At 39.3% G+C, this 27722-nt stretch overlaps 1 protein-coding gene across 1 annotated transcript in view; it reads right to left on the bottom strand.

The window, feature by feature from the left end:
- The window catches only part of CTC1 (CST telomere replication complex component 1), a 57512-nt gene extending 49331 nt beyond the window's left edge, over positions 1–8181 (bottom strand). The window contains 2 exon segments of the mRNA XM_044673689.1: positions 6670–6833; positions 7855–8181. Of these exon segments, the coding sequence (XP_044529624.1) occupies positions 6670–6833; positions 7855–7887 (197 nt within the window). The 5' untranslated portion in view covers positions 7888–8181.
- Positions 8182–27722: the final 19541 nt, after the last annotated feature.

Genomic DNA, 27722 nt, shown 5'->3' with positions numbered 1-27722 from the left:
ATCCAACCATTCTGGATGGCAATTTGGAACTATGCTCAAGGGGCGATAAAAGACTGTCTGCCCTTTGATCCAGCCATACCACTGCTGGGTTTATACCCCGAAGAGATCATAGGGGAAAAGACTTGTACAAAAATATTTATAGCTATGATCTCTGTGGTGGCAAAAAATTGGAAAATGAAGGAATATCCTTTAATTGGGGAATGGCTGAACAAATTGTGGTATCTGTTGGTGATGGAATACTATTGTGCTCAAAGGAATAATGAACTGGAGGAATTCCATATGAACTGGAACCAACTCCAGGAATTGATGCAGAGTGACAGGAGCAGAACCAGGAGAACCTTATACACAGAGCCTGATATACTGTGGTATAATCAAATATAATGGACTTCTCTACTAGCAGCAATGCTGTGATCCAGGACAACTTTGAGGGACTTATGAGAAAGAACACTTTCCACATTCAGAGAAAGAACTGTGGGAGTAGAAACACAGAAGAAAAACAACTGCTTGATCACATGAGTTGTTGGGGATATGACTGAGGATATATAGACTCTAAACAATCATCCTAGTGCAAATATCAATAATAGGTCTTGACTGATGACACATGTAAAACCCAGTGGAATTGCTCATTGGCTATGGGAGGGGGGTGGGAGAAGGGGAGGGAAAAAAATGTGAACCCTGCAACTATGGAAAAATGCTCTAAATGAATTAAAGATTTTAAAAAATAGATATCTTGCCTATATGTTACTATTTTTAAATATATATATAGATACCATGATTAATAAATAAAATACAAAGTAATTACTTAATTCATTGTAGTTTTTTTGCTATTACGTATTTTTTTTAAGTGTAGATACCAACAAAAAGCTACTACAGCATGCTGAGAAGGGGAAAGAGGTGCCTGAAAACCATTTTCATGTTCAAGAAATGCCAGATTTAGTGGCATTTAGAAATGATTAGTCAAGTCCTATTTTGCAAGAAATTGAAGAGCCAAAGGTCTAAGTGACTTGCCCAAAGTCATGAGAGAAAGCAACAAAGTATCTTAAGTTTTCACCCCAAACTCAGTATTCTAGTCCTTATCCTTTAAAAAGCTGAGAATTACTGCCCTGCTTCTAAGTAGTTTCAAATCACACCTAAACTAGTAAAGTGGGAAACTAAGTTGTAAGTCAATTGGCCACCTTACTCTCACTTAGGAAATGCCAAGAGCAATGACTACCAATAGGACATTTTAACAACTAGATGGCTGCAAGGAAGGAGCCTTACTATAGTGTCATAAGAGTCTTGACTTAGCATGTTAGCCCTGAATATTCGCTAAAATAATGCATTTATTTGGTCATTTTTGTTGTCTTAAAAAGGAAGGGAGAATAAATCATTTCCCAATAATTTGGTTTTATAAATCCAAGCAGAAGACCAGATCAAAGAAAGAGAAAGAGAAGGGGAGAAATTTCATCTAGCTTTCAGGAAATGAGTAAGAATTTAACAATCAATATATCAAGTATTGATTATGCATCTACTATATGCCAGGGGCTATGCTAGCATTGAGTGTACAAATAAGAAAAAAAATAAAGAGGGTCGGGTATAAAAGTTTAAAAAAAAACACTCCCTAATGGAGATTAATTTTGATGTTGAATCAGAGAGAAGAAAATAGCACAAAGTACTGAATGGCAAGAGTGAATAAGGACCCGTGATGGTTGGATGGTTGCCTATCATGAATGGTACATGGATGGGAAGGTAGAAAAGTCTAGCCAACCAAGGAGTGGGTTAAAGAATAGTGAGACAGTAGCGGTCAGCAGAGCTGAGGCAGGTCGGAAGTGTTCCAGTTAATTAAAACTCCCTTCCAAAAAAAAAAAACCAAAACCCTCCCATTTCCACCTTCTGCAATCTAGCTTCTGACCTCTGTGATAATTAGATTAAATCTACCCTGCTCATCTTTAGATTTAATTACCAAAGGTGAAAACATCTCCACTTAACTCACAAATTGGGAGGTCCTTTACTGACAGCCTCTTGGGCAGTCCTAAGAAAAGTGTCTGTTGTGATTGGACTCATAAACTAAGAGGAAGGCACAGAAAGTGATGCAAAAGAAGCCCCTTTAAAAGAGAGTTCAGTGAGCTCAGCAGTTTTTTCTTGGATCTGAAGGAGTTTTTCTTGTTCTGGAGCTGGGACCTTGAAACCTTGGTGAGACCATTCTTAAAAATTTCCTTCAGAATTCCACATGGTGAATGTAAAGACTGAATCTTCCTGAACTTCTCTTAAGGAACTACCCTTTCAAAAAAGACTCTGTGACTGAAGCTTTTGCTTCATACGCCTTCAAGGCCTTCAGGCCTCAGCCCTAGGCTCAAGGCTAGGCCTTTTTCCAATTGAGGACTAGTTAGATTTGCTTGGGTTAAACCAGGGACCTAAGCGAATTATATTTAGTTTGTCAGGTTAATTATCTTACCTTAACCTCTCTCTAAATTTCTTAATTTCTCTCTCTTCTCATTTGTAAATAAACTTCCATAAAAGTAATTTTGACTTGAGGTTATTCTTTAATTGTGAATTGATAATTATTCAATTCCATGGCAACCAAACCTTCTAATATTCACCCAATCAAAATCCCTTTTTACCCCTTACACCTCCATCACTCAATTGAAACTGCTCTCTCCAATGTTCCTACTGATATCAAAATATCCAAATCTGATGGTCTTTTTTGATCTTCATCCTTCTTAGCCTCTCAGGAGGAGATACTGCACTTGTTCTGGCTGCTCTCCCCATTTCCTGATTCTGCTCTTTCTTGGTTGTCTTCTTCTTGTATAACCAATCCTTTTTTGGTCTCCTCTGCTGATTTATTATCCATATCACCTCCCCTATGGATGGACACTGTGGGTGTCCCAAGAGTCTGTCTTGGGTCCCCCTCTCACTCTACATTCTCTTATTTGGTAATTTCATCAGTTCCCATGGGTTTAATTTTCATCTTTATGTCAATGACTCACATAGATTTATCTATCCAGCCCATATCTCTCTCCAGAGAGAAGAAATCAGATGTCCTACAGGCACTTCCAATTCAACATGTCTCAAACAAACTATTTCCCCAAAACTCATCCTTTTTCTGAATTTCTATATTTCTGTCAAGAACACCACCATCTTTCTGGGTTTGCAAGTTCAGAATTATTCTCTACTCCTTACACTACCTTATCTATATATCCAATATGCTGTCAGATCTCTGAAGTCACAATTCAAAAATCTACCCTCTTTTTTCTATTATATAGCTACCACCCTAACTCAGGCCTTCATCACCTCTCCCCTGATCTCCTACTTGGTCTCTTTCTTTCCCCACTCCAATCCATCTTCCACAACAGTGCAAAATGTACATTCCTCTACTTAATAAACTCCACTGCCTCCCTCTTGTCTTAAAATCAAACATAAAAAATACCTCTATTTGGCTTTTAAAGCCCTTCACAATCTAGCTCCATCATACCATTCTAGTCCTATATATCATTCACCTTCATTTACTTTGTAAACCAGACAAACTAACCTTCTTTTCCTCACAATCTGCCACCTTAGTACAGGTCCATCATCAAGTATTCTCCCTTCCTCATCCCCACCTCTTAGAATACTTTATTACTTTTAAAATTCAGTTTGTGACACCTTCTACACAAAGCCTTTCCCAATTCTGTAGTGGTTCTTGCTCTGCTCCACACATTTCCTTGTTTACTGATATCTCTACATGCTATCTTTTCCAATAAAACATGCAGGACTTAAGTGCAGGCACTTTCGTTTTTGTTTTGTCGTTGGCACACTGCACAGTTCATGGTATATGCAGGCACTTAATGAATGGCTGTTGATGGACTAACAGAAAGGAAATGAATCTGAATAATTGGATGGCAAGGAATATCAGGGCTGAGGAAGGCACAGAGTTAAAGAATCAAGAGCATTCTAGGAAAAGCATGGAACACAGGAAACTCCCTTCACTTGCTAACCCCTTTTCTTATTTTTTTTAATCCCCTTTCTATAGTTTTCTTAGGGGAACAAAGACTAGACTTGTGATTTCACTATTGTAGAAAACACCTGGATGAAGAAACTGCCTCTCCCAATGTAAATCAGCAACTTCTCTTCAAGTTACAGACTTAAGATAATTTATCAGAGCATTGAAGGGTAAGTGATTTGCCCAGGGCCACACATCCAGTATATCAAAGTGACTCAAACCCAGGTCTTCCTGGCTTCAAGACAAGCTTTCTGTACTTGATGCTGCTGCTTATTCTTTCTCTTAGATGGATATAATATGGTCAATTTGATGTTTAATGAATAAAGCTTTATGCTACCAATGTTTAAAAGTAATTGAAGCTAGGTGGTTCAGTGAATAGTTGGGCCTAGAGACAGGTGGTCCTGGGTTCAAATCTGGCCTCAGATACTTCCTAGTTTTGTGACCCTGGGCAAGTCACTTTAACCCAATTGCCTAGTCCTTACAGCTCTTCTGTCTTGGAATTGGTGCTTAGTATCAATTCAAAGACAGAAGGTATGGGTTTAAAAAAAAAAGTGAGTTGAACATGTTATTTTTCTCTACTGAAACAAGCTGTTATTCGTAATGTATTAATAAGCTTTTATTAAAGGCCTGCTACTTGTCAAGCACTATTAGGTTTTGGGGACACCAAGACAAGTGAACCAGTCTTTGTCTTTTAGAATCTTATAATCTGGCCTAGAGTGACAGCATGGACATACATAGATGTATAAGCAACAGGGAGAATAATAGGGAGAGTACCTGGCTGAAGTGAAGACCTGAGATCACATCCAGCCTCAGACTCTTACTAATTGTGTGATCCTAGACAAGTCACTTAACCATCCTCTGTAAGACAGGGGATAATAACAGCATATACACCTTACTCCTAGGGTGGTTGTGAAGATAAAATGAAATATTTGTAAAGTATTTTACAAACCTTAAAGCACTATATAAATGCTAATACACAAAACCCACATGAAAAAAGGGACAATATTATGAGGAAGGCATTAGCTACAGGGAGGATCTGGAAAGGCTTCATATGGAGAGTGAGACTCAAGCCAAGTTTTGAAAGAAACAATACATATAAGAGGCAGAGATGAAGAGTCACCAAGTTGAGTAATGTGGCCTCCAAAATATGGAACACTAAGAGAGCCAATCTGATTGGCCCATAATGGACATGAAGGAGAATAATGTACCATTAGAATGGAAAAGCAAAATTGGATCAAGTTGGGATGGGCTTTTTAGGTTTTTTTGGTTTTCCTTTTCTATAAAGGGCTTTAAATGGCAACCAAGAGTCTACACTGGATCCTAAAGGTAACAATGGTCTAGTAAATTGCAGTGTGGATCTCCACCACTTACTAAGTCATATACATGACACCTTGGGCAAATCTCTGGACCTCTTCAGCCTCCTCAGTTTCCTCAAACATGAAATGGCAACAGTGATACCTCTTCATCTGAGAATCAAAGATCTTGGATATAAAATCTAGACATTGTTCCAGGCCTGGAGTCTGGAAGACCTGAACTCAAATTCAGTCTCAAACACCTACCAGTCATGTGACCCTTGAACAAGTCACTTCGACTCTGTTTGCCGAAGTTTCCTCACCTGCAAAATGAAGATAATAATAGCACCTACCTCCCAGGATTGTTGTGAGTATCCAATGAGATAATAATTGTAAAGCGCTTCGTTAGCAAGTGCATTGGAAATGTTAACTAGAAATAATAGGAATTAGTAGCAATAGTAGTAAGTAGTAATTTTTGTTTTGTTTTTGGTCTTTGAACCTTTATCTCCTGTCAATATCAATTGTAAGAAAGGCTAGGCAATCAGGTAAATGATTCGCCCAGGATCACATAGCTATGAAGTGTTTGAGGATAGATTTGAACCTCCTGACTCCAGGAATGGTGATCTATTCAGTGTGCTACCTAGCTGCCCCAGTAAGTAGCATTTTTAACATGTGTATAGAAACCAATTGTCCTTTTTCTCCTCCCCATATGGAGCCCTCCTCCCTTCCCAAAAAAGTTTTTTTCTTCAAGGTACCGACTTTCCTAGAAGACAGCAATTGTGCCCCAATCTTCCCTTCCCTAAATTCATTCCTTGCTACCTTCTCCCTTCCTAGTGTCTCAACTGACTTTTTTTTCCCCCTTAATCAAAAGCTTTTTTTGCATCTATTGATAATTTCTGTTAGTTCTGTTATTGATATGGCCAATGATGATAGTTTTCTTAATACTGAACCAGTCCTACATTCCTGGTATAATATCCACTTGGTCATACTATTGCTATAATCTCCTTGCTAATATTTCATTTAAAATTTTAAATATTCATTAGGAATACTGGTCTATAGTTTTCTCTTTTTTTTTTCTTCCTGATTGAGGTATCAACACCATATTTGTGTTGTAAAAGGAAATTGGTTGGAATCCTTTACCTATTTTCCCTAATGGTTTATATAGTATTGCAATTAACTGTTATTTAAAAGTTTTATAGAATTCACTTGTGAATCTTAGGGACTTTTTCTTACAAAGTTCATTGATGGTTTGTTCAATTTCTTTTTCTAAGATAGGATTATTTAAGTATTCCATTTTTTCTTCTGTTAATCTGGGAAATTTATATTTTTGTAAATATTCATTCATTTCATTTGGATTTATTGGCACATATGGCTCCCTCTCTTTAATTCAGTTCCAGAGTCCTGCCCTACCCTCCTTACCTGTAGCTGAGAGGCAGGTGGAGACTGCCAGTTCCTCCTGAGGATGCCCAGATAGCCTTCACACAGTCAACTACAGCTTCTACTAAATGGATACAAGGGTCTTTGATAGTTGAACACAGGTTTTTCTGGATAAAGGTATGGACAACCTGCAGCCAGGCTTGCTCCTAGGGAAAGTGAAAATAGGAAAAACTTAGTAGTTAAATCTTTCTTCAACCAAGGACTTTAGAGGAGGTATCAAGAAGGGAAAATAAGTCACTAAACTGTAATATACTCTTTAGCCTAACAATACTACTGTCAGGCTTATCCTCCAAAGTTTTTAAATAATGAGGAAATGTATTGAAGTGGGACACTTCATGAAAAACGCCAAACAGTTTTAGGGACCTTTAATATCAGGCCCACTGGGGTGTCCTCCTCATATGACTGAGAATCGTACCCCTATAAGTACAGATTATATACATAAATTGGCCGGAATTTTCCTTGGTCTGCATTTCGTAGGATAGGATTGGTGTGTTCAAACATATATAGATATTCCTTATATGTTAAACAAACAAGCAATTTCTCAAAAGCACAAGTGGAGCATTACAGCAGGGTCAGGGTGGGTCAGGCAAGTGGACGGAAGTGAGGTGAGATAAGAGGTTGGGGGAAAACCCAGCTAGGTTGCCCGACCCCCTGAAGGGCCCCGGAAGAATTCTGTTACTTTTGAGTCCTCTCTGCTCCATTACAGTATATGTACAAAAATATTTACCTTAATCTCTTTTTGTAATACAAAGAACTTGAAACTAGAAAGGAAGCGTCCATCAATTGGTGAATGGCTGAACAAATTAGATATGCAGATATATAAATGTGTGCATATGTGTACACATTTGGTACATGACTTGTCCAGGGTCACGGTAAGCATAAGTCTGAGGCTAGATTTGAACTCGAATTTCCGGAATCTAAGCACAGCATCACTCCGGTGCTGCCTACATGAGCCAGTCAGGGCTGCCTCTGTGCCGGAGTTGGGGGGAGGGGGTAAGCTCGGTTATACCTTGGGTTCGAGTTCACGTGCCCCGCGGAATCTGTTTAATCAGTGCATCAGCAGGTGGAGGAGTGGGGAAGAGAGGGAAGATGGCGGAAGAAGGCACGTAAAGGAAGGGCTATGAAGAGAAAATCACGATGAATGACTAGATAAAAGCGAACACTCACGGAGCCCGAAGACGAAGAATCCTCCACAGCCATCACAGCCAGCGTCGGTTAGAGATTCCATCTGGAAAGCTTCTCATTAGGAGATTCCAGCGCACGCGCGCCCTCGCTCTCAAAAAAAAAAAAAAAAAAAAAAATTAAGGGCGGTGGCGGGGACGGGTGGAGCACCTTTGTAGCGGGGAAGGGGATTAGAATGTAATAGCAAGGGAACGCGGCAGATCCCACACCTCAACCCACTCCACCCTTTGTGACGTCATGCCCGAGGTGTCCGCCTCCTTTCATACTGAGCCAGCTAGCTAATGTTGGGATCTGCGCATGTCTGACGTCCCCCTTGGTTACCCGGCCCCCCCCTTCCTCTTCAACTCCTATTTTAGCGCGGGATTCATTAACATCCGGGTCCTTCGTGGCATCTGCATTCGATGCCCACCCGCTTCTTCTAACGTTTTGCGTCTCGTTTTGTCCCGCCCCCTCCTTCTCCCAACTCCCCTATTCTATACATAGAGATATTGGAATTGTTGGATGGTGCTGGTTTTCCTCAATCAAGTAATGCCCGGACACAGTAGATAAGTGAGCTGCACCTGAATTGGGAAGTTCAAATAGAGCCTCAGACATTTCCTAGCAAGGCAATTTGCCTCAGTTTCCTCATCTGTAAAAGGGTGGGGTATAATATCACCTGCCTCCCAGTGCTGTTGTTAGGACAAAATGAGATAACTGTAAAGTGTTTCTCAAGCTTTAGAATACCAAATAAATGCTAGCTATCCTTCTGTAACTCTTAATGGCTTCATCAGGAGTTTAACTATTAAGTCTTAATGGCTTCATCAGGAGTTTAACTATTAAGTCTCTGCAGATGACTACCAGAGCTATAGGTCCAGACCACTTTCATCCCTCCAGTCTTAAATCCCCGAACCACTGTTTGCTGGACACTTCAAACTAAGCATCCTGGAAACGTCTTAAACATGTCTAAAACAACCCTTCTATTCCCCAATCTTCCTTCTTCTGATCTTCCCTATTACTGTTGTTTTTTTAACTTAACATTTCCCCCCAATTATATATAGAAACAAGTTTGTCCTTGTTCCCCCTGAGAATTCTTCCTGAAGGAGGTTTGTTTCTGATTTAGCTATTTTCAGATTGAATAATAGACCTTAAGATACTTAATGGCCATAGTTAGGTGGAACTAGCAGATCTAAATCAAAAGCTAAGTACCAGATCAAGAATATCAAGGGAAATAATGAAAAAAAAATGTGAAGGAAGGTGCCTTAGCAGTACCAGATATGAAACTATACTATAAAGCATCGGTCATCAAAACGGTTTGGTACTGGCTAAGATAGAAGGGAGGATCAGTGGAATAGACTTGAGGTAAGTGACATCAGCAAGACAGTGTATGATAAGCCCAAAGAGCCCAACTTTTGGGACAAAAATCCACTATTTGACAAAAACTGCTGGGAAATTTGGAAAACAATATGGGAGAGATTAGGTTTAGATCAACATCTCACACCCTACACCAAGATAAATTCAGAATGGGTGAATGACTTGAATATAAAGAGGGAAACTATAAAAAAATTAAGTGAACACAGAATAGTATACCTGTCAGATCTCTGGGAAAGGAAAGATTTTGAAACCATGCAAGAGTTAGAGAAAATTACAAAATGTAAAATAAATAATTTTGATTATATTAAATTAAAAAGCTTTTGTACAAACAAAAATAATGCAACCAAAATCAGAAGGAAAACAACAAATTGGGAAAAAATCTTTATAACAAAAAACTCTGACAGGGGTTTAATTACTCAAATATACAAGGAGTTAAAGCAATTGTATAAAAAATCAAGCCATTCCCCAATTGATAAATGGGCAAGGGACATGAATAGGCAATTTTCACATAAAGAAATCAAAACTATCAATAAGCACATGAGAAAGTACTCTAAATCTCTAATAATTAGAGAAATGCAAATCAAAACAACTCTGAGGTATCACTTCACACCTAGTAGATTGGCTAAAATGAGAGAAGGGGAGAGCAATGAATGTTGGAGGAAATGTGGCAAAATTGGGACATTAATGCATTGCTGGTGGAGTTGTGAACTGATCCAACCATTCTGGATGGCAATTTGAAATTATGCTCAAAGGGCTATAAAAGAATGCCTGCCCTTTGATCCAGCCATACCATTGTTGGGGTTGTACCCCAAAGAGATCATAGATAAACAGACTTGTACAAAAATATTTATAGCCGAGCTTTTTGTGGTAGCAAAAAACTGGAAAATGAGGGTATGCCCTTCAATTGGGGAATGGCTGAACAAATTGTGGTATATGCTGATGATGGAATACTACTATGCTCAAAGGAATAATAAACTGGAGGAATTCCATGTGAACTGGAAAGACCTCCAGGAATTGATGCAGAGCAAAAGGAGCAGAGCCCGAAGAACACTGTACACAGAGACCAATACACTGTGGTAAAATAGAATGTAATGGACTTCTGTACTAGCAGCAATGCAATGACCCAAGACAGTTCTGAGGGACTCATGGAAAAGAATGCTACCCACATTCAGAGGAAGAACTGCAGGAATGGAAACAGAAGAAAAACAACTGCTTGAACACATGGGTTGAGGCAGACATGACTGGGGATGTAGACTCAAAACTACCACACCAATGCAACTATCAACAATTTGGAAATAGGTCTTGATCAATGACACATGTTAAAACCAGTGGAAATGCACATCGGCTGGGGTGGGGGGAAAGTCGGGGGTGGTGGTGGTGAAGGGGAAAGTAAGAGAATGAATCATGTAACCATGTTAACTCTTCTAAAAAATAAAAATTATTAAATAAAAAAAAAAAGCTAAGTACCCTTTTTAGTCTTAGAAGTTTCCCTCATTGTATCAGAGGCCTTCGCAAGAAGACCCACACCAGTGCAAGTGTTGTGGGGTTACAACCAGATGTTATGGGGTATAATGGTGAATCCCTGGGTTCGGGAAGGATGCCATTTGCAAGAATGCGAGACTCCAAAACTTAGCTTAAAAGTAAAAAGAGAGATTTATTAGTAAGATAGAATTATTGGCTAGCAAGACAGCAAGAGTGGAACAACCCTGGGGGGTTGCCCTCAAAATGCTTCAGTTCAGGGGTTTTCATATTCCTTACAACAGTGAGTACTCCATGCTGTGCCATGGTGTGGACATGACTCTAGAGTGGTAAATACTCAGGCATTTGGTAGGGTGTTCAGTCATCTGACCAGGGTCTACCTGGAGACCCTTATAGTTTAGGGAACAGATGGATGCCTGAGATAACAGTCCAGTGGTATCAAGGTGTAGTCTGGAGGTGCATCTCTTTGACCTTCTCAACTTAAAGGATGATTCAAAGATGATACCAATCTCAGGGGCTTATAAAAACTATCAGATGTTCTTGGGTTAGGAGTCACAAGGACAGAAAGGAGCAAGGGAATTTCCCTGTTTACAGTTTGCCTGGGTCAAGGGGTACAGTGTCCATGCCATCTTCATACCATGCCTATGCCACAAGGACCATCCTTTTAGATTGTTCCTTGGAGCTATCATCTAGCACGTGATTACTCCCAGGGATACTGTGGCCAGAGTGCCAAGACCTTCGGCTCTGTGTGGTTTTGGATGTGTGGAGGCCTAAATATTGAACAAAGATTTGGTTTTTAATAGTTCTGTGTTTTTCCTAAGTTAACACAAATATATATAAAGCAGGCTATACGCAGGAAAAATAGTGTGAGTGAAAAATCCTCTACCCCCTTATATGAGGATTAGATTTCAATGTTAGCAGTAGTCTTTAATCATCATTGTAATTCTAAGATAGTTAGCATAAGTCATGATTTTAGTAGGCTTTGTGATTATTTTAGTATAAGTATTAAGGTTTTGAATTAAGTAAATAACTGCTTTAGCATAGGTCTTAGTGTCAGCCCCACCCTTCAAAGTTGCTCTATCATGTACCCTCAGCAATAATTATAGTCTTGAACTTGTGATCTAGTATATGTCACTAAGCCTGACCCCAGGTTCGAAGCCTGGTACCAGCTAACACCACCTACTCTTATCTTTGCATCACTACTCCAGGCTCCCCAACTCCCCTCTTTTCCATCAAGTGACTTTCAAGTCATCACCAAGTGACTTCTACCAATAAGAAATATTTCCTAATTATTTCAACAAATCTGGATCTCTCTATTTTTTATCACTGTCTTGGATTATTTCATAAATTGTAATATTCTTTGGGTATAAAAGAAGTCCTCTCACAAGGCTTGGGGTCTTTTGGTCTTGACCAGAAGTCCAGCTTTATTGGGAGATTGTCCCTCTTTGAATAAACCTATTTCTTTATGGCTTGGAGACTTAGTTTCTCTTAATTGCATTCCTATGGTTAGAAATTATACAACAATAAGAAATGATTCACATTAGGTATTAAGAGAGGTTGGGGATGGTGTCAAGTTGAAAAAACATTCAAAACTACCAAAGTAGGTATTAAGAACAAGTCTTTAATCAGATCAAGGGAGACAGTGATTCTAAACATCCCACAGGGATACCACCCTGGGTTGACTACATCTTAGGAAAGATAGGCAATAATAAAATAACTGGGAATTTCCACTGAACTACTAAAGGCAAGGTGCTTATATAACTTTTAGGTTTTTATTCTTCTTATTACTTCATTTGATTTCTGTGTCTCTCTTGCCATTTGACCAATTTTGCCTTTAAAGCTATTATTTTCTTTTTGCATTACTTTAATTTCTTTTTCCCCACTTTCTTCCCATTTTTCTTTTGTCTTACTTGGTTCTTAAACTCCCTTTTGAGTTCCTCCAGAGTTTGGGACCAATTTCAGTTTTTGGTTTTTTTTTTTTGAGAGTTTGCATGTGTTTGCTTGTTTCTCACCCTCTCCTTCTGTTTCTGTTTTTTTTTTTTTTTTTTCTCTCTCTCTCTTTTTCTCTGAAGAAATTTTCTAGGATCAAGAGCTTTCTTGCTGCTATTTACTCATTTTCCAGTTCAAGGCCTGGGAGTCCTGCAAGTTGCTGGTCATTTCTTTCTTAGCTTCTGGCTTTCAGGGTTTTGCAATAAATAATAAATGGGTCAAAGGGGCCTTATGCTGGTAATAAGGCTAGCAGGAGGATGGTGCTAGTTGGAAGGATGGAGTGAGCTGGACCCGGGCTGGGCTTGAAACTTGTTTATAAATGTAACAAGGAACCATCCCAGGAAATTGAGTGTCAAGTGAAACTCTCACTACTAGACACCAGGCTCCTTTAAAATATGAGGAAGCAGCTTCCTATTGGTGAAAGGCAGGCTGACAGGAAATGGATGTTGGACTTCCTGCCCTTCAGCAATGGAGTTTGTTCCAGCTGAAACTGCTCAGAACCCTTCCTGTTGCCTGTTCCTGTTTGGCCTTAGATGGTAGGCGAATAACCACAGTTATTCACCTACCTAAGGGGTTTATTGATAACAGAGTAAAGGGAACAAGGCAGTGGAAAGAGGGGTTAGGAAGTACTGAGTTCTAAGGATGAAAGGTATATTTGACTGAGGTTGCTAATATGTCTTGTCTGGATGGTCTTCTTGCCCTGGGTCAGAGTGCTGTGGTCTCCAGATAATAAAGTTGGTCTTTGACTAAAGGTTTTGCCAGTTGTGCTAATAGTATTGGTAAATTGTTCTGCAGATTGGTTTAAACCCTATTCTAGGCCTAAGCTACCCCAGGGGGTAAGGGATAAGTGAGTGATCAGGGGAGAGGTCAGGGAAGAAAGAACCCAGCTCTTGGCTCCACTGGCAGTTGGTTCTTTGCCCTATGTCTCATGCTACCATCAACATTCCAACCAGGGCAACTGACAGGTTGCCCCAGGCCAACATGGCACAGTTATTAACCCTATATTACAAGATGCCCATTTGTCTTTTGGAAATTTGTACCTTGCAACATTTCCAGATTCCTATGTTACTAAACTACACTAAAGAATTCTACACTTACACTAAAACTAAACTAAATTATTCCCCTTAACCCTTTCAAGTATTCCCAAAACAATAAAAGATTCTAACTCCTATTCTTAAGCTATTTCTATTCTGAGCTAAGCTAAGATGGGTTATAGGGAAGAGTAAAGGAAAGAAATGGGGATTAAGTTTTACAAAAATTTGAACAGAAAGGAAAAAAACAAGATTAAACACAAATCATCAACAGAACAGCTTTGAACCATGACTTCAGCTAAAATACAAACCTAAGTAATGAACTCTTAACTATTAAATCTTCTATCTTCATTGCCCTGTCAGAGGCCCAAGTGATCCCAGTGCTATGGAGCTCTAAACCTCACCACCAGGGTCTGGGATTTCCAAGGATAGTCTGCATTTTTTTTTTTTTTTGTTGGTGTAGCACACTATTTCTCAGTGTTTTGCCCTGAGGCTATTTTCTCTGTTGCTGACACTACCACTGCCATAGAGACCCAAATAAGTCCGCCTGCACTTTTCCTTGTGCAGTTTTGTGCCTTATCACATGGAAATCTACTTTCTCTGCCTACTTTTCATGTTGTGTTCAGTGGGAGAGCCCCCTTGCACATCCTGCTTTAACTTCTGTCCTTTTGAGGTGCTTTTTAAAGATTAGTTTGGAAGAATAGAAGAGTTGTTTCAGGATTTCCCTGCTACTACCCTGCCATCTTGGTTCTGCCCCTTATATAATTTTTAGGGAGAAAAAAGGGAATGGTAAGTTCATAGACACTTGGGTAAGATACATAAACCTAGTCCCAGGTGTTTGGGTGACTGAGAGGTGGTTCAGGGATCATTGTTTTCTTTAAACTAAGTCTCTGAGAGTGGTGAGAGTGGCTGGGAATGGATCTCTGATTCTTCAAATTTGGACATTCTTTTACAGTTTCTGGGAACTAGGGAAGATAAATTCGTAGTCAATTCAATTAATTGAGTTCTTCGTTTCAACCTTTGGGAAAGTCAATAATGGGGTTAACTAAAATAACATGGACAAAGGCTTCTAGTAAAAGATAAGATTATAGATTAAAGGAAGCCAGAGAAAGGAAGTAGTAGGAGCAAAGAGTATTCTAGGCTTGGGAGACCGTCAGGCAGAATGTCCACTGCTGAGAGATGGAATATAAACTATTCTGAAATGAACCCCAACCTTTCTATAATGAGGGAGGTATATGTTCATTGTCAGCTCTCTAGGACTTTCTATTTGTGCTTCTGACTCTGGATTTCACATATGAGATTCTTTCTCACCCTGGAACATTTTTCCCTGACAAGAACATCTTTCTCTCATTGGTGAGATACTTCCAAGCTTTCCATTTGGGGGACATGCCTTTTATCCCCTTGCTGCCTTTGGTTCTGTCTCCCTGGATTTCACTTTCTTCCCCCAGGGTGGGTACTTTTGCCCTTCCCCTGTCTGATCCCTTTCTTTGTACTGCCTTTCTCCTTTAGAATGTGAGTTCCCTGAGGGCAGACTGTCTTTCTTTTTGCTTGTACGTGACTACTGGAAGCTATGGCTTGCCCAGTGGCCACACTTGGTTGAGGGTGTCAACATGGAATCTAGAAGCCCCCAAACTTGTAGCCTAGTAAGATTTTGAGGACCCCCAGTTTAGCTTAAAGGTGAAAAGCCCCAAGTTTGACCTTGTCACATGAGTTTCTCCCTGAGGGAAAGTCCAACTTCACTAGTCTCAGACTAACAATAGACCTTAAAGTAGTTTAAGTGGGGATGGCTAATTCCTTCAGGTGTTGAGTATCTCTTTTGTCCCAATGGTTTCTCCCCTTAGGCCAAAGTCCTTTACCTGAGTAGCCCAGCCCTTAGCTGGATCTTTCCCTTTTGTGTCCTTGTAAAACTGTTAAAACAGCCTATCTGGGACTCCTCTTTTTCCTTTATTACCATTGTAAAATCGATGAACCATTCCTCTCATCCTCCCTCCCCACGTTCCTCTAGAAAGGTATTTAAGCTTCCCACTTTAATGGTTCTTTATAGTTGTCATCTAGCTCAGTGGCACTCACAGAAATTTGGTGACCAGAGCTGCCAGAGTCTGGGACTTTGCGTGGGTTGATAGCTCACAGCTCTGTGAGGAGGCCTAATTTTAGTGCTAAACTCCTATCCTTAATTAAAGAGTAGTTTTTCTGACTATTTAATAGTTCTGTGTTTTTTTCCAGTTGACAAGGGTAACAGATAGGCCTCATACCCTGAGTGAGTGAGGGGGATGTCTACTCCAAGCATGTGAAATCTTCCTCTGGTGAAATGGACAAATGAGAACAGTTTATTTCAGTGTTCATGAAGGTGGCTAAAGCAATTCGATCTTGGTTAAACATCGAAGATTTTCAAAGTCATCCACTGTACCCTGAGCCATCATCAGTCACCCTGACTTTTGTCTTGCCAGTGGACTTTGATGACTGAGAGATTGAGAGAGTGAGGCTGATGACTTTGTGCAACTCTGCCTCACTTAAATCCAATTAATTCCCAAGTCAAATTATCACCCTGTGATATCATTGGTCCTCTTCAAAAGAAAAGATGGACAACAAGTTGTATTCTCAGTGCTTAGCACTGGGCCTGGTACATGGTAACCATTTAACAAAAGCTTATTGCCTATCTTGGCATCCTTAATTGGATTTTCAGTTACTTACATCTTTCCATTTCCTTTGTTGTAACCATTGAGCATAATGTTTTCTGGTTCTCTTTATATCACTCTGTCAGTTCATACAAATCTTTCCATGTTTCTCTGCATATCTTATATTCATCATTTCTTTGATTTTTTCATCATTTCCTTAACTTTTAATCATTACAGTGGAATATTTCATTACATTCTTATATCATAATATTTTCAACTGCTGGTGTCCTGGTCTCACTGGAAACTTCTAATTGTTTGATATAGTTTCCCTTAAGGCAGGTAGGTGGATAGAGTATAGTGGATAGAGTGCTGGGTCTAGAGTCAGAAAGGCCCAAGTTCAAATTTAACCTCAGAAGCTCACTAAGTGGCCCTAGACAAGTCACCTAACCTTTGTTTGCTTAATCAGTTAGAGAAGAAAATGGCAAACCACTCCAGTATCTTTGCCCACAAGGGATCAAAAAGATTTTGAACTGGACTGAATTGCAACAACAATAGTCCCTATTGCCTCTAGCTTCAGGCTTAGTGTAGAATACTACCAAGCAATATTAGAAAGAATCAGATTCACATTCTAGGACCAGCTGAGATCCTTTACTTTTTGGAATTCTCTGTTATTTTAAATCTTATTTATTTGTTATTTATACTTTGATGATAGATTTTACCCCAGATAAAGATAGGGTATGCAGAGGGTGAACCAGAGTGACTAGCTGTTACCTTATAAAGTAGGTTATTAGGGCCACTCTCTACCCAAAAGTTAGAGAAGAAAATGTTTCATTCCTTAATCTGGGGACACCGAGTTTTATTGATTTCCATTAATCATCAGCATAACCAAACTCATTGAAGTGGAATAGAGTAAATAGCCATAACCGAAACTAGATGAAAGCCCCCTACATGCTTGGGGAAACAGCCAAAAACCCTACATGCTTGGGGAGACAGCCAAAAACTACTAACTACAAAGGCTACAGAAGTTCCACTTTGAGAACTGCAGGGCGTTCCTAAGTCTGTCGACACCAGCCATCTCCTGAGCTACATCCTGCTTTCACATAGCACCAACCTGGAACCCCGAACATATATAATCTTTACCCTGATTATGCCCCCCCCCCCCACCAACTCTCTTGCTGAGCTTCCCCTAGCTCGCTAGAAATAAAGACTTCCCTTTGCTTGGATTGCATTGTCTCCTGTGCTCCTTGGGTGGTTATCTGCTCGGACCCTAATATCATGGAAACAGAAGAAAAGAATGCTGTGGATTCGTAGGACCATTTACAATGAGCCTATATTGAGCTCTCATACTTAGATATCTAAGGGCTATAATATGCAGATATCCCTTCTACATTGCTGGAAGTAGGTGCTGTTGAAAGATAAATTAATAAGATGTTTAAGATTAGTTATTTGAGAGGCTTACCAAGCAGGGCTGGAGAATTCTAAATTGAATGGGGAAGCAGGAAGTGTTGTTTCTCTCTCTGAGATGGACTCCATGGTGGCTGGGGACAAGTTGTAACTGACCACTGGGAGACTTCAGAGGAAGTGGAGTTTGTATCCTGATATCCTGATATCCAGAAGGAGGGAAGTCATCTGCCTGTGGGAGGTTTTGGTTGAGACTATAAAATCTAACCTGGGTTGCTGGTCAGCTCAGGTTGGTTTAGGTCCCTGACTTACCCAACTGAAGGAATACTGGCTAAAGACCTGGGAAAGCTGTATCATCACTGGATTTTGACAGGACTCAGCAGTGAGGATCCTACTTTCATTCCTGATCATTGTGCCCTGCCCTGCTATAGTTTCTAGCTTTGTGTAGATTAGTTCATTCCCTAACCCTGAGGCTTGCCCATAGACTGGTAGAATAGAACCCCCTTTCCCTTCTTTCAGACTATAGTTCATTGAATTAAATCCTGTTTATAAAACCTATTGTCAGTCTACTCACTTGTTAGTTTCACAGACTCTCTGGCTAGGTGGATCTCATTCTAACTGCATTTCCCCAGCTTGTTAGGTCCCAACCTATTGTCCATTCCTGTCTCCTACTCACCCTTCTGAACCCAGAAAAAAATATAAGTTAACCCCAGTTTTTACCTTAAGAGTTGTTATAAAGAAGGTATCTTTAGCTACTATTCTAGTTATTATAGGGTATATTAATCAGGGAAGCTGTGCCTTAGATTCCCTTGATAGCTGGTGCAGGGACACCCAAGTCCTGTCACTCTGCTGGATGTTATAATAATTGCCCTTCTCGATAACAGCACCCAGGCAGGATCCCTAAAGGTCAGATGGATGGGTAACCCTTTCAGGACCAACCTGAGGTTGGATTGATTATTAATATTGGGCTCTATTAGCCTTGGATAACCTTTTCATCTGACTGTGTTGCTCCCTCCCCAAGAGTTGTGATGTAATAACTACTCAGGAAGGTACTTAATAAACTTTATCTATAGATGTTAATAAGGGAAAGGAATAATCAGGAACGGATTGGGATAGGAGACCCTGTCACTAATGGCTATGATCACTAATCCCTGAGGACTGTAGGCTGTTTCAGTAATGCTGGAGCTCTTGTTCTTCACTTCCTCTGGCTCAGCTTGGCCATGGCCAAACCAGAGAAAGCAATCTGCTTGGTTGATACAGATATCAATGATCCCTCTCAGCTTCTTATTGCCATTGTTATGTCAGTCCTACAGCCATCAGGAAATACCTCCCTTACCTCCCTCTGCTTCTTCTTCCCTCTTCTCGGTTCCCACCTGGGCCCGGACACCTAAATATCTAATGATGGTTCAGATGTCTAAATATCTAGGGGGAATTCAGAGAGAATCAGAGGACCCACGGTCAGATCCACAGGTCAATCCTCCAAGATCAGATCAATGTCCAAGACCAAGGGTTCCAGGCCAAAGGGTCCAAAACCAAAGGGCCCCTGTCAGATGGCTGTCAGGGTATTTATATCCTCTGGCCAACTGCCTTTCCTCTTGTCCTCACAGCATCTGGGAACATTCCCATGTCTCCAACTGTCTTCACCTGTCAATCAAGGTGAGGCTCACAACTCCCAGAGTTTGAATATGACAGAGTACACAGCACTGCTTTTAGACACTTTATCCCTTATCTTGAAAATCCATGTAAATTTTTTTGGCCTTCCTTTTGCATCATAGAATTCTGATTTTCTTTTTCTTTTATGGGATGTTTACACTACCTTATTATAAAATTTGGATTAAGTATTGGTCATAGGCTATATGTAGGCCAATGTTAAATGAGTTTCTAAATCTTTACTGTTTCATCTGCTCATCTTCACATATTGTCTGTGGTTTCCATAAAACAAAAAATTCCCATTTAATTTCTTAGGCTGACCTCTGATATAACCTCAATGGAACAGGTAAAGATGTGGAAAGGATACTTGTACATTCTTGTATAATAGAGTTATTTTTATTTATGCTTTATTCTCCTAGACTAGATCCATGATGGCAGGGACTATGTCTTATCTATATATGTATTTTTCTGTCTAGGACAATAATTTCATTTTAAATTTAAATTTAACTAATTAAATTTAAATAAAATTAAGTTAAATGAAATTATTTTCTGACCTTGAAAAACAATAGGCATGAAATGTCCAGATACAAAGAGGGCATTAAAAAAAAGATTGCCTCTGAAAAATTATTATACTGTTTAAATCCAATCTGAGGCAGTGTTAAATAACTTCCCCAGGATTACACAGTTATCAAGTGTCTAAGGTTGGGTTTGAACATCAGTCCTCCGGACTCTAGGCCCTGGTACTTTTATCTACTGTACCACCTAATTGCCCTTAAATTCCAGATATTATTTTCAAAATTGTTCTTCTTCATGCTTCCTTCTGTGCATCAAAAATGTTTTTTTTCAATAGCCCTTTCTTTTTTGGTATTATTATTCCCCTAAATACTAGCCCTCTAATCCATTAAGAACTAAGAGAAAGGGGGGGAAAAAGCCAACGGTTAAGTATAGTTAAAAAAAAAACAACAAATCCACAAAATAGCTATGTCCAAAAAATGTATGTCTCTTTTGGTACCCTGTTTCAACCACCTCTCTTTTAAAAGGTAGATAACATGCTTCATCCAAAAGTCCTCTTGAAATGGTTGATCATTGCATTGAATAGAGTTTTTAAATATTTCAAGTTGTTTTTCTTTACAAGTTATTCTCACTTGACTCTAAAATCTGTCACAATTTCTTTCAGTACAATGACATTCCATTAACTTCATATACTACAATTTGTTTTGCTGTTCTCTAACTGATGGACAACTCTTTAGATATGTACATGGAGCATGACATTATATAAAGGATTCTAAAGACAAACTAAACCCACTGAGGAAAAGCAGCCATAAAGACATACTTATGGGTTTGCCTAGGATTCCATGGCAGGTCCAGGTTCTCAAAATAGCAATTCAAAAATTATTATCTAGCTATAATATAACCAAAATGCAGACATCTCTTGAAAAGCTGTGAGAATCAACCTTGGATTCTAGGTACAAATCCAACCTTGTTATAGTATATGTTAACTGTGTTTTTGGAAACCCCAAGTTTGCCCCTTGTCCTTTAGGAACTTGCCTTGGGGGAAGTCCCAGACTGACCTGACTAACCTGATTGACTCTACCTCTGGCCTCCCAGGTAGTCCAGCCCTTGGCTGGAAACATCTTTTTGTAGCTAGTGTAAAGCATCAGCCTCTTCCCAGCCCAGGGCTCCTCATTTCCTTGTATCCATTGTAGAGCTAATCAATCATATTTCCCTGTCCTTTGTTCCCCCAAAAGGTATATAAGACCCCCAAGTTCTATTACTCTTTGGAGAATCATCTTTTGTGGAGCATTCTCCCAGAGGCACTGTTCCCAGAGTCCCAGAGCTTGACTGTGTGGGCTACCAAATATTAAGAACTTGTCTCTTAACCTGATTAAAGATTTGGTTTTTCTGACCATTTTAGTGGTTCTATGTTGACATATATAATCATTTAGTTATGTTTCTGTGGTTTCTTAGCTAATAATTTATTTGATGTTTTTCTACTGATTATGTATTAGGAATATGGGCCTATAGCTTTATTACTTTGCTTTGTTTCTCTCCTTTAGATATTAGAACCATATTTGCTTTATATGGAATTTGGTAGGATTCTTTCTCTATTTTTAGTAATAATTTAATATTGAAATTAATTTTTCTTTTAATTTTTTAATGATTTCACATCTGGTCCTGGGAATGGCTTTTTTGCAGATTTACTTATTTATCCATTGTCAGATTTGTTTTCTAAGAGAAGGTTATTCAAAATGTCTAATTTTTTGTTTGTGTTAATTTTTATAGTTTATATTTTTCTAAATATCCATTTCATTTGTCAGTTTTGTTTGCATATACTTGGGCAACATACTTTCTAAAATTTTAATTTTCTCTTCATTTATTGTAAATTTTCCTTTTCCTTATTTGATACTGGCAATTTTTTCTTCCTTTAAAAAAATAAGATTAGTTAATGTTTTGCCTATTTACTTTTTAAAAATAGCCTCTGTTTTTATCAGTTTAGTTGTGAAGTTTTTTAAATTTAGATTTTATCTTTCTTCGACTTTCAGAATTTCTGTTTTTGTGTTTGGGGTTTTGGGATTTGTTGCTTTTATAAAATTTTTAGTCATATGCTCAATTAATTGATTGATTCTCTCCTTTTATGGTGAAATTATTTATATACAATTTTTTCCCTAAGGATTGCTTTGGTTGCATTCCAAAAATTGTGCTATTTGGTCTCACTTTTGTTACTTTGATGAAATTATTGTTTTTATAATTTATTCTTTGACTTATCCATCCCTTCAGATTGAATTTAGTCTTGATTTGTTTGAAACTTTTCTTCAAATCTGACCTATCCATCCCTTCAGATTGAATTTAGTCTTGATTTGTTTAAAAGTTTTCTTCAAATGTCTTTTACTGAGTATATTTCTTTTTTTTATTTTCAGCAAAGGATGTGTTTAATATTTCTGCTTTTTGACGTTGGTTTGAGATTTTTATGTGTCACACATGCTAAATTTTTGTAAAAATGCTGTGTATCACTGAAAATTATGTATATTCACAGTAATAGCCAGAGATTGAAGTGGGACACCTCCTAAAAAATGCCAAACACTCAGGTTTAGAAGTTTTAGGGACCTTTAATAACCGGCAGACCAGGCGTCCTCACATGAGAGAGAATTGCATCACCCACAAGTAAGCACAGAACATATATAGGAAAATAAGTTGGTGGAAATTTTCTTTGGTGCGCATTTCAAAGGATAGGATTGGTGTGTTAAAAAATATACATTCTTTAAGTAAGCAGTTTCTCAGAAGCAAATGTGGTGCTGTTAGCAACCAGGGAGGGTCAGGCAAGTGGACGGAAGGGAAATGAGATAAGAGGTTGGGCGAAAATTGTTGTGAGGGTTTATTTAGCAATTAATTTAGTAATAGTGTTGGACCTAGCAGGAAGGGCTGGAGAAGTCCAAGATGGAATGAAGGAGCAGGAAGTGGGGCTTGTGCTCTGAGAGAGACTCCATTAGTGGTTGGGACATAACTGTTGCTAACCCTGGGAGATCTCAGAGTTAGGGAAAAACTGCATCCAGATTCCCTGGGATCCTGAGAGGTGAAGGCTTTCAGCAAGTGGACAACAGACCTGCAGAGCAGCACCAAGTGGGGAAGTGGTTTGTGATCTGGTGGACAGAATTTCAAACTCACTCTCCCTACCTGGGTACCTTGGATCACCTGGTGGAGTTGGCTCTTGGCATCCTGTGACCATCCTTGGATTACGGTGAGACCCCAATTAGCCCTTTAGCTGAGCTGACCAAACCTGGCTGGAACCAGGTTTGAAGGAGTTTTCCCTGTGACTTCAGTATTGCTTCCTTTGGGCCCTGCCTGGCTTAGGTCAGTAGGATAGTGTAGTTAAGTCCTTCCCTGCCCCCTGTGGTTTGCCCTTAGGTTTTAAGTGTAGAATCCCTTATTCCCATCCTTCATTATTATTTCCCCAATTAAACTGTTATATACTTTACCTTTTGGCTGAGTGACTGTTGGGCCAACTGCCATTCCTGTGTCAGTTAAAAGCTTGGCAGTAAACCCTGGTCTCCCTATCCTGGTTGGTCCTGTCTCTCCTTCAACCCAGTGTGAACCCACAAACCATTTAGGTTACATTTTAATAATAATAATTAACATCCCTGGTGCCTCACCATTACAAAACCCAGCTAGGCTGCCCCCCCCCCCCCCCCCCCCCGCACCACTGAGGAGTTCTGTTACTTTTGAGTCTTCTCTGCTCCATTACAAGATCATATCTAACTCTTCTCTTCAGGCCCTTAACTTATTTCTTTTTACCTAGTTTCAAAAGTGGCACATTTTGGTTCTCAACTATTAGTTTTGCTATTTCTCATTTTAATTCAATTAATTTTTCCTTCAAGTACTTAGATGTAATTTTGTTTTTTATTAATTTATTCTGTTAACTTTGAAAAAACACACAACTATTGAATAGTCATAAAAGCCACTCTTTAATTAAGGAAAAGGGAGAGAGGGCTGATTACGCCTCCACTCAGAGTCTCTAACCCTGAGCTTTATGCAGAGTCCTAGGATTGAACACTGCTTGCTCTGGTCCCTCACCCCTAGGGAGTGCCAATGGGGAAGACTACCTAAGACAAAAAGGTATTTAGCATTTACCTTAGGGTCCAATATTCAGTCTGCAATTGCTAGTCTGAGATTCCCTTCAGGGTGGATTCTCATGGGAACAGGGAACAAGCACAAATTTTGGGGGTCTCCAAACTACAAGCTATTCCTAAAACTTGGGGTTCATCAGATCTCACTAGGCCACAAGTTTGGGATCTCTAGATTCCCTTTCGACAATTCTATCATTCAATATCGATATTCTTTCATTACCTATGTTGACTTCAAACATGATGTCATATCTGTTTTTACTGTGTCCTTATTTGAGAACATATTGCTAACCCTGCTTTTGAAAAATTGTCTAAAGCATAGGAAACTCTGCTCTAGCCTTTCTAACTGTGTGAATATTCATGTTTTAAGTCTATTTCTTGTAAACAATATACTGCCAGATTCTGATTTCTAACCTATTTTGTTACTCTCCTTTGTTTTATGTGTGGCCCACTTTAGTTTTGGGGGCATCCTTATCCCAATTCCCATATATTTTTAAAACAAATAAGTGCATACCCAATTCTATGTGTTTAAAACTTATTATCAATCAGGTGATATTCAGTCAAGTACATTTCAAAATTATCAATTAATTTATCTGATTACCCCCTGGCATTTCCTTACTAATCACATCTAAGCTTTTAGAAGCTTAGATGTGATTAGAAATACAGCGGGATGATCAACAGTGAAAGACTAAACTATTATTAGCAATGCAAAGTTCCAAGGGACTCTGGAAGAAAAATGCTATCTATAGCCAAAGAAGAAACTGAGTCTGATTGAAGATCAAAGCATTTCATTTATCACTTTATTTTCTTCATGATTTTTTTCTTGTATGTGTGACGTATGTCTTCTCTCCTGGAATGAGAAATTTGGAAATAAGTACTTTATGAAAGCACTAGTGTAACCTCTAACAAACTATTTACTATCTGGGGAGTAGGGAAGGAGGAAGAGAATCTGAATGGCAAAATGTCATATAACAATTATTAAAATGGTTTCTACATGTAATTTTTAAAAACACAAGAAATTAGTTACTGTGGTTACTAAAACTCTTAACTATTAATTAGTTGGTAACTACTAATCAATTAGTAATCAATAATCATTTTCACAGTCAAACCACCATCAGTTTGACTATCATTCACGGAGAAAGCTTAGTACCCTGAACATAAGAACCTTGGTAATGGCACTGGCCTCCCCCAAACCATCAGACTTGCTTCTTCTAGTCCAGCCTCTATAACATGGAATCTAGAAGCCCCCAAACTTGTAGCCTAGAAAGATTTAAGAAACCCCAGTTTACTTAGCTTGAAGGTGAAGGCCCCAAGTTTGGCCTAGGGGTGTGGGAGTTTTTTCCTGAGGGGGAGTCCAACTTCACTTCTTTCAGACTAACAATGGACTTAAGGTGGGGATGGCTAATCCCATCAGATGTTAAATATCTCTTGTGTCCCAATGGTTTCTCCCCTTAAGCCAAAGTCCTTTACCTAGGTAGCCCAGCCCTTGGCTGGGTCTTTCCCTTTCGAGTCCATTGTAAAGCATTAGCCCCTCACTGTTACTTCTGTCTGGAACTTCTCATTTTTCCTTTGTTGCCACTGTAAAGTCAATCAACTGTCCCTCTCATCCTCAGTCCCCATGTTCCCCTAGAAAGGTATTTAAGCTTCCCAACTTTAATGGCTCCTTGGAATTGTCCAATCTAGCCTGGTTGGCTTTCCCAGGGGTCTGGGACCAGAGCATCTTGAGTTCAATCCTCAGACTCTGAATAGGCATGTGGCACCATTGTGGAGTGTGAAAGGAAATGGTTGGTTCTCTTTGTCTATTCTGAATTTACACTTGTGAAAAGAGAATCCTTTATTCTCTTTGCCTAGTAGGAGTTAAAACTTTGGTTAAAAATAACTTAAATATCCCTACTTAGTACTTCACTAGATTGTGAGGACTGGATTATCTCTCCTTTGTCTACTTTTGAATTAATCAACAAAAGCAATATACCCATACTTAATCCTAAAGTAAGGGAAACTCTTATTACAGGAGTTTGCACTTCTAAAAGGAAGACACCCCTACTTAAGCTTAAGTAGGTGGAAGTCTGCAACCCATGTGCTAACTGGGTAATAACTCAGTAACATGAAATCCAAACTGGATGACAACTCAGAAACATGTGAATCCTAGGAAGAGACTTAACACTTTTAGAGGTGACAAGACAATCCCACAGACACTGCCCCTGGGCAGGGCTGGACAATTTGGAAACTGATTGGCCCCTGTGAAGAGGGGCAGGAACAGGAAATCACCATCAAAGCCACTAAATCCTGGGGCTGAGGCTGTCTAGTGAAGTTGAGTCTCCTGGAGAGTGTCTGCCTGGAGTAGTCTTCCAAGGAACTTCACTGGAGACTGTGGCTTGAACTTCTGACTCCTGGACTACTTCGTTGGGAGAGTGAAAAGGGCTGACTACTTTCCTAGTTTCCTAAGAGACTAGTTTGGAGGAGGCCTCCTAGTTATTCACTACCAGCCCTCCTGGCTGAGGACTAGTATAGGTATTTTCTCTAACCTCTCTCACATTTCTCTACTTTATTGTTTTCACTCTATTTTGTAAATAAACTTCTGACTTGAGATATAACTCCAGTGACCATGTTATTTCATATAATTTAAGCCCAACCACTAAATTTAACCTTTACAGGAGAGAAACCCTGCTTTCTTCATCACCACAGGCAACAACTACTAAGCAAATGCTAGCAAAGAGGCAGATAGGCACAGGAGTCCTGAGAGTGGCAGTACCAAGCTCATCCCTTGAAACCATTATTCAGGAAAGGGGCTTCTGTGCAGAGGGGCCAACCATCAAAACTAACTTCTACAGGGCTTGCAAGCCTGAAGCAGAAGGTACCTCTGAGGCAGAAACAGGCAGCAGCATGTGCCAGATAAGTCAAACCACCATCACAGCCTTGACCTAGAACTTGATGGGAGACAATCCAGGACCCTGGGCACAAGAGATTTGGAAAAAGTATTGCTTCCAGCCTAGTTCCTTCAACCATTCACTTAGAAAGCAATTCCTGTGATAATAAAGCCTGGTTATTCCTCCTGGTTCTTCTGAGACCCAGGAAACAAGTTCCAGTCACCAAAATCCTTGTTTGTCAAATGTCATAAGAAACTAACATAATTTTATCAGTGAAAAGGACATTTAAAAAGAGGCATTATCCACCTGCTTTGCTACTGCTTCCTGAGGTCCAGGGGACCATTCCACTGAGATGCAGCTAGAATCTTCCATATATATGTGTTTTTTATCTTAGAATGTGAACTCCTTGAGAGTAGACTTTGTCTTCATTTATATCTCCAGCCTTAGCATAGTCCTTTGCTTATACAGTAGTAAATAATGCTTTATTCATTCATTTTATTATCTGTTTTTCCAGGCTTCTCTATTTTACATTCATTATTCCTTTAGTACAGTACCTGTTCTCTGGTAGAGCAGTTTGCTATATTCCTCTATGAATTAGTACCTTTGTTTCCAGTCCTTAGCCACTACAAAAAGTCCTGCCCTTGACACTGGCTATGTGACTAGCCAAGTAACAATACTACTCCAAGCCTCATCTGTCTCCTCTGTACAGCAGAGATAATAATACCTGCAGTATCTAACTCATAAGGTTGTTAGTAGGCTCAAATGAGAGCATGTAAAGCTCTGTATAATGGTTAGTTATTTCTATTACCTCTGTATAAATGAGTATCTCTCCAGTACCAATAGTCCTGTAGG

The sequence above is a fragment of the Gracilinanus agilis genome, chromosome 4 (assembly GCF_016433145.1).
Source record: "Gracilinanus agilis isolate LMUSP501 chromosome 4, AgileGrace, whole genome shotgun sequence".
Classification (NCBI taxonomy): Eukaryota; Metazoa; Chordata; class Mammalia; order Didelphimorphia; family Didelphidae; genus Gracilinanus; species Gracilinanus agilis.
Note: the sequence above shows the minus strand (reverse complement) of the source record. Positions and strands in the feature narration are given on the sequence as shown.